The sequence below is a fragment of the Ursus arctos genome, unplaced genomic scaffold (assembly GCF_023065955.2).
Source record: "Ursus arctos isolate Adak ecotype North America unplaced genomic scaffold, UrsArc2.0 scaffold_14, whole genome shotgun sequence".
Taxonomy (NCBI): domain Eukaryota; kingdom Metazoa; phylum Chordata; class Mammalia; order Carnivora; family Ursidae; genus Ursus; species Ursus arctos.
In genome coordinates, this window is record NW_026622808.1 from 14,109,568 (window position 1) to 14,124,545 (window position 14,978).

The 14,978-nt window shown below is 59.0% G+C and overlaps 1 protein-coding gene across 9 annotated transcripts; it reads left to right on the forward strand.

Annotated features, from left to right (window-relative positions):
• Positions 1–3,571: 3,571 nt before the first annotated feature.
• Positions 3,572–13,841, forward strand: TLE6 (TLE family member 6, subcortical maternal complex member). Of its 9 annotated transcripts, none has more exons than XM_048226981.2 (17): positions 3,572–3,664; positions 4,218–4,323; positions 4,666–4,899; positions 5,257–5,302; positions 6,367–6,408; positions 9,789–9,851; positions 9,950–10,235; positions 10,335–10,357; positions 10,651–10,711; positions 10,786–10,892; positions 10,989–11,026; positions 11,597–11,849; positions 11,941–12,191; positions 12,483–12,624; positions 13,013–13,163; positions 13,395–13,471; positions 13,629–13,841. In XM_048226981.2, exons 6-17 carry the CDS (start codon positions 9,810–9,812, stop codon positions 13,731–13,733), a joined length of 1,536 nt encoding a protein of 511 aa, XP_048082938.1. In that variant the 5' UTR covers positions 3,572–3,664; positions 4,218–4,323; positions 4,666–4,899; positions 5,257–5,302; positions 6,367–6,408; positions 9,789–9,809; the 3' UTR covers positions 13,734–13,841. The 9 variants fall into 9 exon arrangements, 8 of the variants coding, with proteins under 8 accessions (XP_048082938.1, XP_026336798.2, XP_044233882.2 ...); XM_026481013.4 differs by having other exon boundaries at positions 4,841–4,899; XM_044377947.3 differs by having other exon boundaries at positions 4,841–4,899; positions 10,121–10,235.
• Positions 13,842–14,978: the final 1,137 nt, after the last annotated feature.

The following is a 14,978-nucleotide window of genomic DNA, read 5'->3' on the forward strand; positions in this document are numbered from 1 at the left end:
GATTTTCAAATCGACTTCCGGACAGCACAACAGGTTTGCTAGGAGGGGGGGCAGAGAAGCTGAAACATGGACAGCTGCTCAACAGCCCCCCAAAAGTGATCCAGATTCCTGACCACCAGAACCTGTGTGAGATGGTAAATGCTTATCATTTAAGCCACTAGCTTCGGGGATGTTTTGTTACGCAGCAGTAGCTAACTAATACATCTGGATTTCTTTAGAAGCCAGAGCCGGGTCCAGGAGATCCCAAAGGCCACTTCTGGAATGGAAGCACCTTCCTCCAAACTCAGGTCCACGGGGGGGTCCAACCTAATGCTGTGATGTGGGCAGTTCAATGGCAGGAACCTAATTTAGATCTGGGCATTATGATGTTAGGGTTACCAGGGTACAGCCCATAGCAAGATGACCTGGGTTCAAATCCCAGCTTAGCCACTTAGTCGCTCTGTGACTCTGGGGAGGTGAGTTAACCTCTCTGGATTCGTGGCAGATTGAGTGGGTGGTTGTAACTACTTAATTTTTCTTCTGAGCCTGTTGAGAGGAGAATTGGGTCCTTCAAAAAGATTCCTTTGAGTCCTAATCTGCCAGTATCTGGGAATGTGACCTTATTTGCAAATGGCATGATTTCAGGTGTAATTATTTCAGTTGAGGTCATATTGGAGTAGGATGGCCCTAAATCCAGGGACTGGTGTCCTATAAAAAGAGGGGAATTTGGACACAGACACACACGGGGAGAAGCCCGTGTGAGGACTGACACAGGGATTGGAGGGATGTGTCTAAGGACAGGGGACACCAAGGAATGCTGCCCCCCCAACAGGAAGGACATGAGGAACCCTTCCTTGGAGCCCCAGAGGGAGCAGAGCCCTGCCACCAGCTGGGGTTTGGACCTCCCGGCCTCTGGACACCATCGAATGGATTTCCATTGTTTGAAGCCACCGGTATGCCCTCAATTGTCACAGCGGCCCCGGAAAAGAACAAGAGCCCCTCTCCACCAGATGGCAGAAGGCAACCTTCCATCGATTCTGGGTAATTCAATAAAATCACTTTTCCTGGGGCTAGGTCTAAGTTCAAGGGCATTCCGGGGGCCTCTGAGGGCGGGGCAGCTGAGGGGCACCCCACCCTTGAGTGTCTATCACCCAGCGCAGCCGCCGTCCTGAGAGGGCCCCGGTCCTTCCGCCTCTTGGTCATTCATCCACTGACTGGACACCAGGGTCCTTCCACGGACGGGCTTTCTGCAGCTGCTCGTTCCCCTCCGTCACTTGCTCACAGGGGCCACTGGCATGTCCTGGGGATGGGGGAGAGGACGGCGGCACAGGGGGCTGAAAGCTGTCACCCCCTCCCTGCTGTCCCCTCCCCGTGGTCACTCCACAGCCCCCTCTACACCCCAGGCTTTCCCTTGAGCCTTCTGCCTGGCCTACACCCAACCCAAGTAACCCTGGGCCTCCGGGCGCCTGGGTCTGAGGTCGCCAGGACCTGCCAGGGAATTCCAAAGTTTGGAAACGCAAACCCCTTCTCTGTCAAACTTCCTTCCAGACCTGGGGCTTCCAAGTCAACCGCAACAACTCAAAAGCCAAGAAGGAAATCTTTGCTGCCTCCTCCCCTCTCTGCTGTGCCTTCAGCCCTTCCAGAGGGCTCAGGGACGGCTGTGTCCCTGAGGGGCAGACTGAGGGATGCGGGGGACAGCGAAAGGAAGGACAGGGCCCGCTGTCCCAGCTCCTACCCTGCCCACCTGCGGGCTTCAGCAGGAGAAAGTACGATGGCTCCTGTGACATGCTTCCGACCTCTGCGTGGACCTAGGGATTCTCCTTCTTCAGGAACCTCAGATCTGTCCTGTCCGCTGGAACTTTCTGCCACGAATCTAGGATGCTAGATTTGCACTGTCCCGTGGGGATGGTCATCCCCACTACGTGGCTGCTGAGCTATGGACACGCGGACAGTGAGCCTGAGGAACTGAGTTTTTAATTCTACTTCATTTTAATTTGTTTTAAATAGCCACAGGTACCCAGTGGAAACCGTGTGAGACAGACAGCCTTGGATAAACTGGTGTGCCCAGCGACCACGAGAGGAAGAGAGCCAAGCGCACAGAGGGAGGCAATTAGCAGGCTGGTCCATAAATAAAATACGCTTCAATTAAGGGCCAGTGGAGGGATCATGGGTGAAAACCTTTTTTTTTTTTTTTTTTTGCGGCTCACACATGGCAGCCCTCACTTTCCCCTCCATATAGACCAGCCACAAACCCAAGTTGTGTGTTTACATTATAACCTCTGGGGACCATGCATCCCAAGATCTGAACCCCCCGTGTGCCCCTCCCCAGACAAAGCACAGAGAGGGGCAAGCGGAGTGTTGTCCCCCACCTCCCCCAAGCCAGCATACCTACCCGGGTGCCCCGGGTGCCCCGTGGCTGGTGCAAGAATGTCTGAGAACCCCATCAGCGGTACCTGAATTTTCAACACAGCAGGACTTACAGCCACTGAGATTACAACAAGATTAGTGCCAATTCTGGAGAAAAATTAAATAAAAAAGGGAGAAGGGCAGTGGTGGTGGTGGAAGTTCATTTTTTAAAAGGGATGTGAGGGGAGGCCTACGGAGGTGGTGACCTCTGAGGAAAGAGGGAGCAAGCCAGGGGCTGTCAGTGGGAGACTATTCCAGGTAGAGGAGGGAATGGTTAGTGCAAAGGCCCTGGGGTGGGCAGGACCACAGCACAGGCACACCTCCTGTAGGCATTGCAAACCCGGCCACAGCACAACTCTAGAATCCCTGACACCCTCCTACAACCCCCACCCCTTATCTTTCTATCATCCCAGGCCTGGAATACCCACCACCCCTTTCTACCCTGGCCTCGAACCTGCAAAAATTGTACCAGCTTCAAGGCCTCCGGAGTTCCTGCTTTTGGTTTTCAGATCCTGGGCTTGAGGGACAGTTGGGAAAATTCACTGACAAAAGTACAGAGCCCAGGCCTTGGTGCCGGATGAAAGGGAGCTGTTGAGTTTTCCCCATTAAAGGGGCTGGAAGCTTCGTTTGAACTGCGTTATTAATACTGAGGGAAAAGCTATTAGCCCCTATCTAAGGATTGGAACAGTGTGAAGGATTCTGCCCTCATTCCCAGCCCCACCCCTAGCCCTAAGCCACTCCGGGGCACCGCTAAAAATGCTCAGGCTTTTCACTAAACAATGCAACTACACGCCGCCCAGCCCCTTCCCAGGTAGCACCCTCTGACCCCAAGCCCCAAGGCCTTCTAAATATCCTCGCCCCAGTCTGGACCCCAAACTGCCTGCGGCTCTGCACGAGGCCCTTCCCCACAGCGGTACCTCAAGGGTTAAGCGAAGGCGCCGCGAGCGCTGATTGACAGCCCGGCCGGCGGCTGGGGCGAGCCGACCAATCAGCGATAGCGGCCGCGGCCCACGTGGGCAACCGGCCTCGCGATTGGCCAGTGCCTGCAGCGGCCGCCCGCGGAGTCCGAGCCCACGTGCAGCTGCTGCTCTTTCATTGATCATCCTCGTGGTGCAGGTGGCGGCGGGGCGGGGCGGGGCCGGGGCGGGCCGGGGCGGGGCCCGACGGGTCAAAGGGCCCCGAGAGGAGGGGAGGTGCCGAGGGGTGTTCATTCTGGGCCTGAACTTGGTTGACCCCCGCGGCTTCCTCCTTGCTGTCCTGGGCCTCCACCCTAAGGGAGGTGAGTAGGCGGGCGGGTCTCCTGGAGGACCCCAGCGTGCCACGGGCTGGGGAGGAGGCTGGAAGGCCGTTGAGGGGGCAGAAGCGAAGCAAAGGAGCTTCGTACCGCAGGAGTGACTGGGGTGGAGAGAGGTCTCTTTCCTCCGAATTCACCTGGCCAACTCTTACTCATCCTTCAAAACCCCTTCCCAATGATGTTCACCCATGCTTTAGGAAATTGTCTCAAAATTAAGGTTGAATTTTAGCGTCTTTCCCTGGGGTCGCCCAGCGGTGACAGCTCCTGGCAGGGAGTGTAACTGTTGGCACCATCTCCCCTCTACGTCGTGGAATGACGTCCCTGGGTGGAGCCCACTGTTAGTTGGGGCAGCCGGAGTCACCAGAGTTTGACAAATAACAGGGTATAGGGCATGCGGCGGGGTGCTGGAAGTCAGGGAGGGGGCTGGGGGTCCGGGACTGGGTCCTGGAGGGGAGGCAGGGGTGGGGTGGGGTTGGTTCTGTCCCTGACTGTCTGGCCTTCTGCCCTTGGGACCTGCCATCTCTCCTTGTTATTTTAGAGTCCTTGGCTTTAGTCCTTGGGCCTCCTTCCTGAAGATGACCTCTTGGGGCCATCTCAGCCCAAGGAAGCACCCTCCAAGGATGAGGAGGCCTCCGGGAACTCCGGTGAGGAGGGTATTAACCCCTATGGGGAGAGGGAAGAGCCTGGAAGCTGGGCTCAAACCTCATTCTCCTGTTCCTGATGGAGGGACAGGGCAGGTGGCCAGGCCTTTTGGCCGGGGGCTCTAACCCATCATACTACTGACAGGTGCCAAGGCACTTTCTTTTTAAATTAAACTTGCTTCTCATCACCCAGGTGATAAAACACATGACTACATCCTCCCTGGTTAATATTTTACAAGCAGAAGCCCCTCTCCTCCAGAGATGGCCCTTTTCAAGTGTTGAGGCCGGGGTGGGCAAACGTTCTCTCTCACGGTCTCTCCAGAGAATCTGTATTTGAGACTTTAGGTCAAGAGGCAAAATGGAAGGTACTCGGTGGAGACTGAAGTAACCAGAGAGAGCAGATCGCCTTCAGGCGTCAGGAGGTCCCAGCCCACCCCCTGGGGGGCTGATTGGAGATGTGACCCGAGGGTGGGAGAGTGGGAGGCTGGGCTTTGTCCACAGCCTCCTGTGACCTTCCCAGGCTCCTTCTGAACTGAACTATTGGGGTGTTCTGGATCAGCTCCGGCAGGAGTTCCCCAGGTGAGGGTGACTCTCGGGCCGGAGGTCCCACGGTGGCCCATGGAGGGAGGGAGAGCGTCCCCTGGGGTCTGAGGGGGTGGGGGCACAGAAACCCTGGCCCAAAAGATGGATCTGGGAACCCGAAGCAAAAGGAAAACCACCAGTACCAATCCTGGCCTTCATTTAAATTTTCGAGTTGTCCTTGTTTAGCGTGAATTTACTTGCATGGATTATAGGTTGAAAAACACGGCACTAAGATGGCATCTCTGATGCCACCTTGGGGTGGCTCCTTGGGGGGGGGCACTGGCCAGGCCCGGCGGGGGCGGGGCTGGTTCCAGGGAGGGGTCTTGAGGGCTCTGCTGGGTTTTCTTCCCCCAGGTTCCCCCCTCACCTGGCAGCCCAGGTGGAGAGCGTGTATTCCGAGGTGAGCCACACCAGGCAGTCCTGGGCAGCCCCCAGACGGCCTCGAGGGGCTGTTTCCTTTGGCCTCAGGAGCCGGGTTTGGGGACACCCTCTCCTCCACTTGTTCCTGCTTCCTTTGGGCAAGGGAGCGCACCCATGCAGGCCAGCCTCTTCAAAAGCATTTTTCCTCATGAATACTAACCTTGCTACAAAAGTTAGAAATTCCATATTTACAGGAAACGTTTCTGTGGCTGACAGCTCATCATTGAGGGACAGGTAACAGGAGTCCCTGCTTGTGAGCAGCGTACGTGCTAGTGTGGTGCTGTCTTCTAGAACTTTCTGCGGTGACGGGAATGTTCTGTACCAACAGTGCCCAATATGGCACCCGCCAGCCACGTGTGGCTATTGAGAACTTGTAAGGAACTGAATTTTTAACTTGATTAAATTTAAATAGTCACACTTGACTACTGGCTAGCTCCATGGACAGGGCACCCCTAGGGGGAAGAGAGAGACGAGTCAGTAGAGAAACGAGATTCACAAAATTTAACTTCTATAAAGAAAACAGAAGATGATGGATACACATGAGTAAAGATTTTGAGCTAGAATAGTCAGGAAGGGCTTTTTGGAAGAAGTGATGTTCACCAGGAGATAGGGAAGTTAAAAAGGTTCCACCATCCCTGAGAGAGCAAGGAAGGGTGGGCATTCCAGGCAGAGGGCACAGCCTGTGCAAAGGCCCTGGGGCAGGACTGGGCTTGGTCTGTTGGAGGAATGAGTGAGGAGGCCTGTGTGGCTGGAGCAGTGGGAGAAGGGGAGGGTAGGGAGGGGAGGGGGCAGGTGTGTAGGGTCTTCTGGTTATGGGGAGTCTTGGAACTTCACATCAAGCATGAAATCCAAGGGTCTTCCTAATTAGCTGCCACTCTGTGGTGGGTGGTATCCTATTTGATGAGTCTAGTGACCAGAGAGGTCGAGCAGCTCGTCCAGGGTCACACAGTCAGGGAGAAGTGCACACAGCGTTTGATTCCTCCCTCGGCCACCGCCGGCCACCGCCCGCCACCACCCGGTGCAATCCCTGCTCTTGCCTTGCAGATCCAGAAGCTCCGGCAGGGTCTCCAGGAACACCACCAGCAGGTGAGTGAGTAGCCAGGAGCTGGGCCGTGGCTGCCGCTCCTCAAAAGGCAGGAAGAACATAGGGAGAGAGGCCATGCGGGGGCCAGGTTGTGGGGGCCCTTGTGGGGACGGCGGGGAGGGCTTTTACCCTGAAGGAGGTGGGAGCCCTGGAGGGCTGTGGGTGGGGGTGGGACCTGACCTGGGATCCCCCAGGGAGCAGTGGATCTCCCCCCACCCCAAACACACACACCTTCCGGATGCGTCTCCCACCCTCCTGGAGGCTCTTCCTTCCTGGCCCGCTCTGCATGGCTCAGAGGAGGCCAGAGGCCTTTCCAGCACGTTGCAGGTCAGCTGCTTCCGCTATGAAGGGCCTGTTATGTGCCAGACGCACCCGGATTACGGCCTTCCATGTGTCTGAGCATTCTCGAGGGCCTGGATCACACGTGAGCCGGGGAGGTGGGGGGGCAGGTCTGCACGGGGCCCAGGCTCCCAGCACAGGGCGCCTTGCCCAGGCTGAAGCACGTCTTGCACTCCTGCCTGTCCTCCCACCACCTGGCCCCTTTCTCCTGGGTGCCGGCAGGGCTCTCTGCCTGTGCCAGATGTGCCTGGCAGAAGGCCAGGGCCGTGTCTGCAACTCAGCGGGGCCCGGGGTGGGCAGCGTGGGGAACTGGGAGAGACGGATCCAGAGTGAGGGGGGCCAGGAAGCAACCAGAACACGGTTATTCATTCAACAGATATTTATCCATCAGGTTCTTGCCAAGTGCTGTCGTAGGCGCCAGGGAAATCGCAGAGAAGGACACAGACAAACCTGTGCCTTGGGGTGGCGGGAGCTTGGTAAACAGAAGTGTCAGATGGTGAGGGCTGGTCGAGGTGCAGGGATGGACGAGAGCAGCTCAAGGGGATACGAGGGAAGGGGTGAGAGTGGGCCGGCTTGCTGAGGTGACATTTGAGCAAACTCTTGAAGGAGATCGGAGAGGGAGTACAGCTGTCCGGGGTGGGAGGAACAGAATAGACAGGGCACTGCTCATGCAAAGGTCCTGGGGCAAGACAGTGGCTAGTGTGTTGGAGGCACAGAGGAGGCCCCCTGGTTGGAGAGTGAGGAGGGGAGGGCAAGGAGGGGACAGGGCAGGTCCTGTGGCATCTTGGGGGCCCTGGAGAGGACTTGGGCTTTTCTACCAGGGAAGTGGGAGCCCTGGAGGGTTGGGGGGGAGGGGGACAATGGCGACAATGGGACCTGACTCCTGCTCACGGGCGCCCTCTAGAGGAGAGACTCTGGGGGCAGGGTGGGAGAAGGGGCTATCCGGGCGGGTCACTTAGACTGGTGGTGAGAACCAATCAGATTGCGGATTCGGGGGTGATCCTGACATAAGGATGTGAGGGGGGGGGGGTCTTGCCCCAAATAGCTGCTGTTCAACCCAGGGGCCTTGCTGGCCCTGGAGTCCCGCCGAGATTCCCCACTGTCCTCTCCCCTCGGCCTGGCTCCTTGTTTTCCCAGCCTCCCTGTTGTGCATTAAAAATCCCGAGCCGCCGCCGCCCAGCCAGCTCTCGCTCTCCCCAGGGAGGGCCGGCTAGCAGGCAGGAGGGAGCAGCGCTTTTCATGCTGACTGCATTCAAGTGCCAGTAAATTGCGCATTAACGAGCCGGGGCGCACTGGGAAGGCTCCCCTGGGTCTGTGCTGCTGGGAGGCCCAGCTGGGGAACCCATCACCGGCTGCCCCAGGAGGCGCCCCGAGCTGTGGGCTCAGAGAGGGGGTCCCGCTGCCTGGCCCCTCCCTTGCCATTCTGCCTGCCTGACCAGGCTGCCGACTGAAGCAGGTAAACACTGCCCGGCCCCTGTTCCTCCGGACCTGGGCAAATTGGCTTTGCTTCTCAGGGCCTCTGTTTTCTCATCTGCAGAATGGGAATGCCAGTCGTTCCCGGGACTGACTGCAGTTGGCACTCATGCTGCATTGCTTTAGTCATTCTTTCTTCGTGAATCAGAACGTTTTCCCCAGGACTGGGGAGTTGGCCTCGGGCCAGACAACTCTGGGGAGCTTCTTGGGGTCCACCAGGGAGGGGTGTGCATCCATGAGGCCCAAGGGCACTGCTGGGCATGTAGACCAAAGACCTGTCTTCTCCGGTGGCCACAGGACACATGTGGTTATTTAAACTGAAGCTGACCTTAAAACAAGTGCTGGACAGGCACACGAAGCTAGCAGCTACTGCTTTAGGCCTAGAATGTTCTCGCTCTCCCTAAAGATAGATGCACACAGGCACGTTCCCATCGAGCGCCTTATCAGACCCAGAAGCTGGGTCTCCCCATTCTGAATTTCTGGAAACACTGGCCCCGGGGCTCCCGTCTCACCGGGGCTGCCCTCGGCCTGGACACCGGGCTTGCGCTAGGGACCCGTTCTTGGCGTCTGTGCCACTCGCCTGACGTGGCTGTTGAGCCCTTACGTGGGACTGACTGGAGCCATCGCATTTTTAACCGGACTTCACTTTATATTTAATAGCTGTCTGCGGCCGGTCGCTGCCGGGCCGGGCCGCGCCATCTCGAGGAAGGAGCATGTTTCCTAAAAGGACAGGCAGGTGCCTGCTGGTCAGGGGGAGAAGGGAACTTAGAGCCCTCGGGCCCTTCCCGGCCCGTGGAAACTGTTCACTCGGACTGAGAATTGCTGGTCGTCACGTGGCCTGATTTTTAAGTATAAAATAACGTGAGGTGACTGGCCCATGGGGGTCCCCTAGTGTCCTGCTGCCCACCCTCCTCCCCGAGAGCTAATCACCGGGGTCTGAGTACCTTCCCCGCACAGAGGAACTTACCAACGAATTTGCTCCTTGAGGCCGTTTTAAGCAGAATGGTGTTGAGGCTTTAGTTTTTTCTTTCTTTCTTTGTTTCTTTCTTTTTCTTTCTTTCTGTTTTATTTATTTGAGAACATGAGGGGCAGAGGGAGAGGAAGAAGCCGACTCCCCGCTGAGCAGGGAGCCCAATGCGGGGGGGGGGGGGGGGGCCTGGAGCCCAGGACCCTGAGATCGTGACCTGAGCCAAAGGCAGACGCTTCACTGCTTCACTGACTGAGCCCCCCACGTGCCCCAAGGCTTTAGTTTTCAAACAACCTAAGAAAAGCACCTGGGAGGGGAACCTAGCTCAGACCCTACTTTCTACCACTTGATGATGATGACGGGCCTTCAGGGTCAGGCTGCGGCGTTCTGGGTACAAATGGGTACAAAGAACTTGCTTTACGCTCTGTCTAGTGGGGAGGGCCCTGCATTATCATGAATCTACCCCAAAACCTTCAAGGCAGGCCGGATATCCCCATTTCGCACCTGGGAAGCTGGTTTGCAGGACGAGACCTGCACCCAGGCTGTCTGATGACAAAGGCTTAGCTGGGATGTGTCCTCCCCCGCCCCCTCCGTCCCATCTAGGCCGAGAACTTCCTGCGGACCATGGAGACCTGGAGCCGACCTCTGGGCTTCCCGCCGGGGGAGGTGGGTACCTGGGCCCTGGAGGAAGGGGGGACCGGCCCAGACCACAGGGCAGCCTGCGCCTGGCAGTGCACACAAGCCCGGGCTCTTCTGGTAAGCAGGCCGACCCGGACTCCTGGGCGCCAGCTAGCCCCGAGGCTTCCCCGCACCCAGCAGCCAAGACCCCACAGCCCTCTGGGCTCCGGGGGCCCCCCTTCGAAGATGTCCTGGCTGCAAGGTCCTCAGACTGGCTCAGGCAGCTCTCCAGAGCCAACGCTGCCCCCGTCCCCCAGCCGGACACACAGCCCTCCTGGGACTCCGAGCCCCGGTTCTGGCAGGGTGTTCTCACCGAGCAGCTCTGGCAGATCTTTGCGGGGACCCACAAGAAGGACCAGCCACGACGCAGGAGTGAGTCTCCCTGGGGGTGGGGGATGGGGGTGGCCTGGGGATGGGGGCGCAGCAATGGTGAATCATGTTGTTCTACTTGCTCCCCCTCCGATGTCCCAGCGACAGGACAGTCACCGGGCCCGGTGAGTAACTGTGGCACCTGGAGGGGTGGGCTTCTGGCTGGTGGTTAGCTCAGGCGGGCTCTCAGGTCGGGGTGTCCGGGTTCCTATGGGGTCAGTCTGCGTCTTCCGTCCTCAGCCCCGAATGCCCTTAGAGGACTCGTTAACCCCAAGACTGCAGCTGCACCCGAGATAGGATTCGGGCTGTTAATGAGGCTTGTCTGCACTGCCTGGGCCTCCCCAAGGTTCTCTGGATCTGAGACTGACCCTGGGCAGGTCCTTTGGTCTGAACTGATCGCCCCAATTCCCATGGGCAGGAGAGCCAGGACCCAGGACCACACGCCTTGGGACTGGAACCACATAGCGAAGACACTCTGGGTAATCCCGGCGCAGGGGGGCAGCCTGCCCTGAGGAGCCCACACCTGCCACTCACCTGTCTTATCTCCATCCAGTGCCCAGCCCACTCGTGCCCTCCCCCAGCTCCCCCGAGGGCTCCCAAGAAGGGAGCACAGAGCCAGGCCCTGAAGCAGAGGGGATGCTCTCCCCCAGTGTGGCCCAGGTGAGGCCCCGTCCCGAGCAGCAGCCTCCGTGAAGGCTGAGAGGGCTGGGGCAGAGGGAGCTGACGTGGCTCCGCGTGACCCTCCTCCCACCGCAGGAACCTGCTGGGAGAGCCTCTCCGTTCCTGAAGCCCATGTAAGTCTCCATGTTGTCCCTCTCGTCTGTACCTCCATCCCTGGCAGAGGGGGACCAGGGGTGTGGGTGTGTCTTCCCCCTCCCCCCACCACCCTGCTACTGTGCTCAGTGACCAGAGCTGAGGGGCCTGTTACAATCAGGTCAGCATTGCTGTCTCTCCCAACATAACTGGCTCTGGGTTCCAGGGATCTGGGGAAAGACCGCCCATGGAAGGAGGGTGTTAGAGCTAGACATAGATAGTCCCAAGCTTGTGGTCTGAGGCTGGGAGAGCACGGAGGGGGACGAGAAGGCTTTCCTGGAGGGAAGGGGCATAATGGTTAGGATCTTGATGGATGAGTAGGAGTTTCCTGGATGGGGCAAAGCATTCCAGGTGGAAGGGAGTGATGTTTGGTTCTAGGAGAGGGAGAATCCTCGAGCAGCCCCTTAGGGGAAGCCCGTGTAGTAGGGAAACCAGGCCTGAGTGAGAACCTCCCCCATCTGAAGAATGAAGCTCCTCGGGGTTGATGGGGGCCCCCTGCAGGCAGAGAGGCTCACAGGTAGGCCAGTGACCCCAAGGCCTCCCCTCCCAAGATGCTGGGACCCTGAGGACTTCGAGGACATGTGGAAGAGACCAGATGCCTTGCCCTGGCAGTCCAAGAAGGCAGCCATCCCACATGGAGCAGAGAAGACATGGACGCTAAAGCATGGGGAGCCGGTGCTGGCCACGGCTGTCAGCAGCTTCACGCGACACGCGTTCACCTGTGGCCGGGGTGGCGTCAAAGTGTGGAGCCTGGTCGGCCAGGGGCTGGAGGACCGGTATCCTGAGAGCCACCTGTCTGTACAGGTGGGGGAGGGGCTGGCTCGGGGGCGGGGCTCGTGGGAGCAGGAAGAGCTCCGCGGGGGAGGACGGTCACCTGCATCTGTGCCCCCCCCAGACCCGCCAGGCCTACCTGAGCACCTGCCTGCTGTCCCCGACCAGCACGACCCTGCTGACGGGCGGCCACAACCTGGCCAGCGTGAGCGTGTGGGACCTGACTGCGCCCTCCCTGCGCATGAGCCACGAGCTGCCCTGTGCAGGCCTCACATGCCAGGCCCTGGCCTCCGGCCCCGAGGACACCCTGGCCTTCGCTGGCTTCACGGACGGCACAGTCAGGGTCTGGGACCTGCGGGACCAGAGAGTTGTCAGGTGAGGCCCAGGGCTGGGTGGGCTCATCCTGACAGCCCCTTCTCACCTCAGGGCTGGAGCAGGGATCCAGCAGTCCTGAGGCTAAAAGCCCCTTGACTGCTTAAATTTGCATTTGAGAGTATCAGAGGCCTGGGTTCCGATATGGCTGGGTTTCTTCAAAGCCCAGTCATGGTACTTGTTGTCAGCCTCAGTTTCCCCATCTGTCACCTGGGTGTGATTGGCTGGTGGTATTTCTGGGGCTCGGGCTCAGAGTCTCAGCGCTGACCCCTTCCCCATACCCCTTCTGGCCAGGGACCTGCTGGGCCCCCCGAATGGAGCCAAGAGCATTGCTATCAAAGACCAGAACATCTGGACGGGGGGACTGGACACCTGCCTGCGGTGCTGGGACCTGAGGAGCCCTGGGAAGCCCCTGGAATACCAATTCGAGTCTCAGGTGTGCAGGCTGGGATGGGCCTTGGGCTAGAGAAGGAGCTGGATGTTGGGGGAGGGGGATAGTGGGACCTCACGTGTGAGCGGTGCTGACAGAAATAGGGTTATGAGAAACATCCTCCCCCCAGGCCCCAATAACTTCGGACGCTTTCATACTCTGTATCGGGCGCTCGTAGCCCCATTTAGTTGCTGCAATATCCCTTAAGGTAGAGAGCACTAACCCACTTTACAGATGAGCAGACTGAGGCCCGGAGGTGTGAAGTTGCTTGTCAGGGCCTTGAAGCCAGGAAGTGGGCAGGAGGTCAGCTCCTAGGGTGGGTCCCTGTGCCCCTGACCATGCCCCAGGCCAGGCTGGGACCTGACCGGCCTCTTCCCTGCCACCCACTCCCCAGATAATGAGCCTGTCCCCGAGTCCCCAGGAGGATTGGGTGCTGGTGGGCACAGCCAATGGCCAACAGTGGCTGCAGTCCACCCAAGGGGGCCAGAAGCACATGGTGGGCTGTAAGGATAGCACCATCATGGGTCTCAAGTTCTCTCCACTTGGTGAGTGGCCAGGAGGGGGTAGGGGAGTTCCCTGTGGCCCCCAGCCTCCCACAGGGTCCTGTCCCCCCCTTCCTGACCATCCCCCATCGCCCTTCATCGGCAGAAAGCACTCAGTGACGCTCTCCATGGGGGCATGAGAGAGTGGGGTGCTACCTCTGTGCCCCAGGTCCCCGGGGGCCCTGCCCTCAGCTGCCAGATTTCCCATGACCCGGTCCCTCCCTCCCCTCCCAGGCCAGTGGTGGGTGAGCGTTGGGCTGGATGACCCAGTCAGCATCTACAGCATGCCCGCGGGGACCGTGGTGTTCCAGGTACCACCGTGGGCCAGGCACGGGGCAGGGGCCGTCCTCAGCTCCGGGTGCTGAGTGCAGGGGTCCTGAGAGGGATCAGGCTTGAAATGATGGGCAGAGGGTAGGGGCGGGGGTGGGCGAGCTCCCCTCAGCTCATACTGGCCCTCCACCTTCCCAGGTACCCGAGACCTCCTCTGTCCTGTGCTGTGATGTGTCCCCCAACAGCCGCCTGATGGTCACGGGGTCCAAGGACCATGCGTCGGTGTACCAGATCACCTACTGACGGTGGCACGTTCGTCCTGACTCGGGGCCCTTTTGTCGTCCTTTTCCCCCAACAAGGTGGAGGGGTTTCTTTCCCATCCCACATGTAGTAAAGCAATTGGAAAAAGCAGAGGGGGTCTGTGCTGCGTCCTTTCCTGCCCCCACCTATCTTGTAGACGTTTGGAAGGACTTGGACCAGCTGGTCTCCCAGCATCGAGTCCACATGCAGAGAATCTCATCAGAGCCACTGACCCCCACCCCACTGGAGTGGGGATGGGGTCCTCCACCCTTCCCAAGACACCTGGTGCATCTCACCTGGGGGTGAGCCCAACCCCGGGGGGCACATGGCAACATCTGTGGACATTAGTGGTCATCATGACTTTGGGGGGGTGCCTGGCATCAAGCTAATGGGGGCCAGGGATGCCACTTGGCCCCCCAGTGCCTGGGACGCCCCCACAGAGAGTGATGGGTCCTGGCAGTGGCAGTGCCCTGCGGGGAGAGGGTAGTTGACACAGTAGCTGGTTGGCTGGCTTCTCGTCCACCCTCTCCTGCGAGGGGGCTCTCACGACACCCTCGCTCACCCTGTCCCTCCAGGATAAGCGTCCCAGATGATGCCAGCGGGGCTGCTTTCCTTACCCAGAGAATTATCCTCTCCCCAAAAAGTGCCTCCAAAACTCCACGGGGGTGTGACTTGTTTTCCCCGGCACCCCGCCATCTCCACCACGGGGGTTTCAGCAGCATCCCGGCTTCACCCCCAGCCCCGCCACAGCCGCCCATGGGAGCTTCCAGAACACAGACCTGATTCTATGGCCCTGCCCCGGGCTGGCACCCCTTCCATAGGCTCTCTCTGCTTCAGCCTGGGCTGGAGGCCTTGTTCTCCCTGGAGCTGAGGAGTACCCTGCCCGCCTGGTTTCCACCTGGCCAAGCTCCTCACCTCTGAGCCTTTGCACATGCTGTTCCCTCTGTACCCACAGTCTTGCGTGACCACCCTGCCCCCAAGCAAATGACTGTTTCTCCTGTTAGCTCTCAGTTTACCGTCCTCTCCCCTGGGACTGTGGTGTTTGCTTAGCACCTTAGGGTGGGCCCAGGCATCGCCATGCACCAGGCTCTCAGGAATTTTCCATGGGTCTCAAAGGCAAGCACCCCAGAGAGCTATGTGCTCCACTATATTCCCCAACCCTTTGTATGTGGGCAGCGTCTTGGGATGATTCTGTCCAAAGGGCTGGTGGTAAAACAGACCCACGCAGCTCCGGGGCCGAGCACGGGA

What these genes read in the sequence shown, in the direction of transcription:
- TLE6 (XM_026481013.4), top strand. Translation starts at nt 4,255, where the DNA reads ATGACCTCTTGGGGCCATCTCAGCCCAAGGAAGCACCCTCCAAGGATG. An exon ending in TCCAGGAACACCACCAGCAG is followed by an intron (nt 6,409 to 9,788) that starts GTGAGTGAGTAG and finishes CGTCCCATCTAG; the next exon opens with GCCGAGAACTTCCTGCGGAC. An exon ending in CGGGGACCGTGGTGTTCCAG is followed by an intron (nt 13,472 to 13,628) that starts GTACCACCGTGG and finishes CCACCTTCCCAG; the next exon opens with GTACCCGAGACCTCCTCTGT.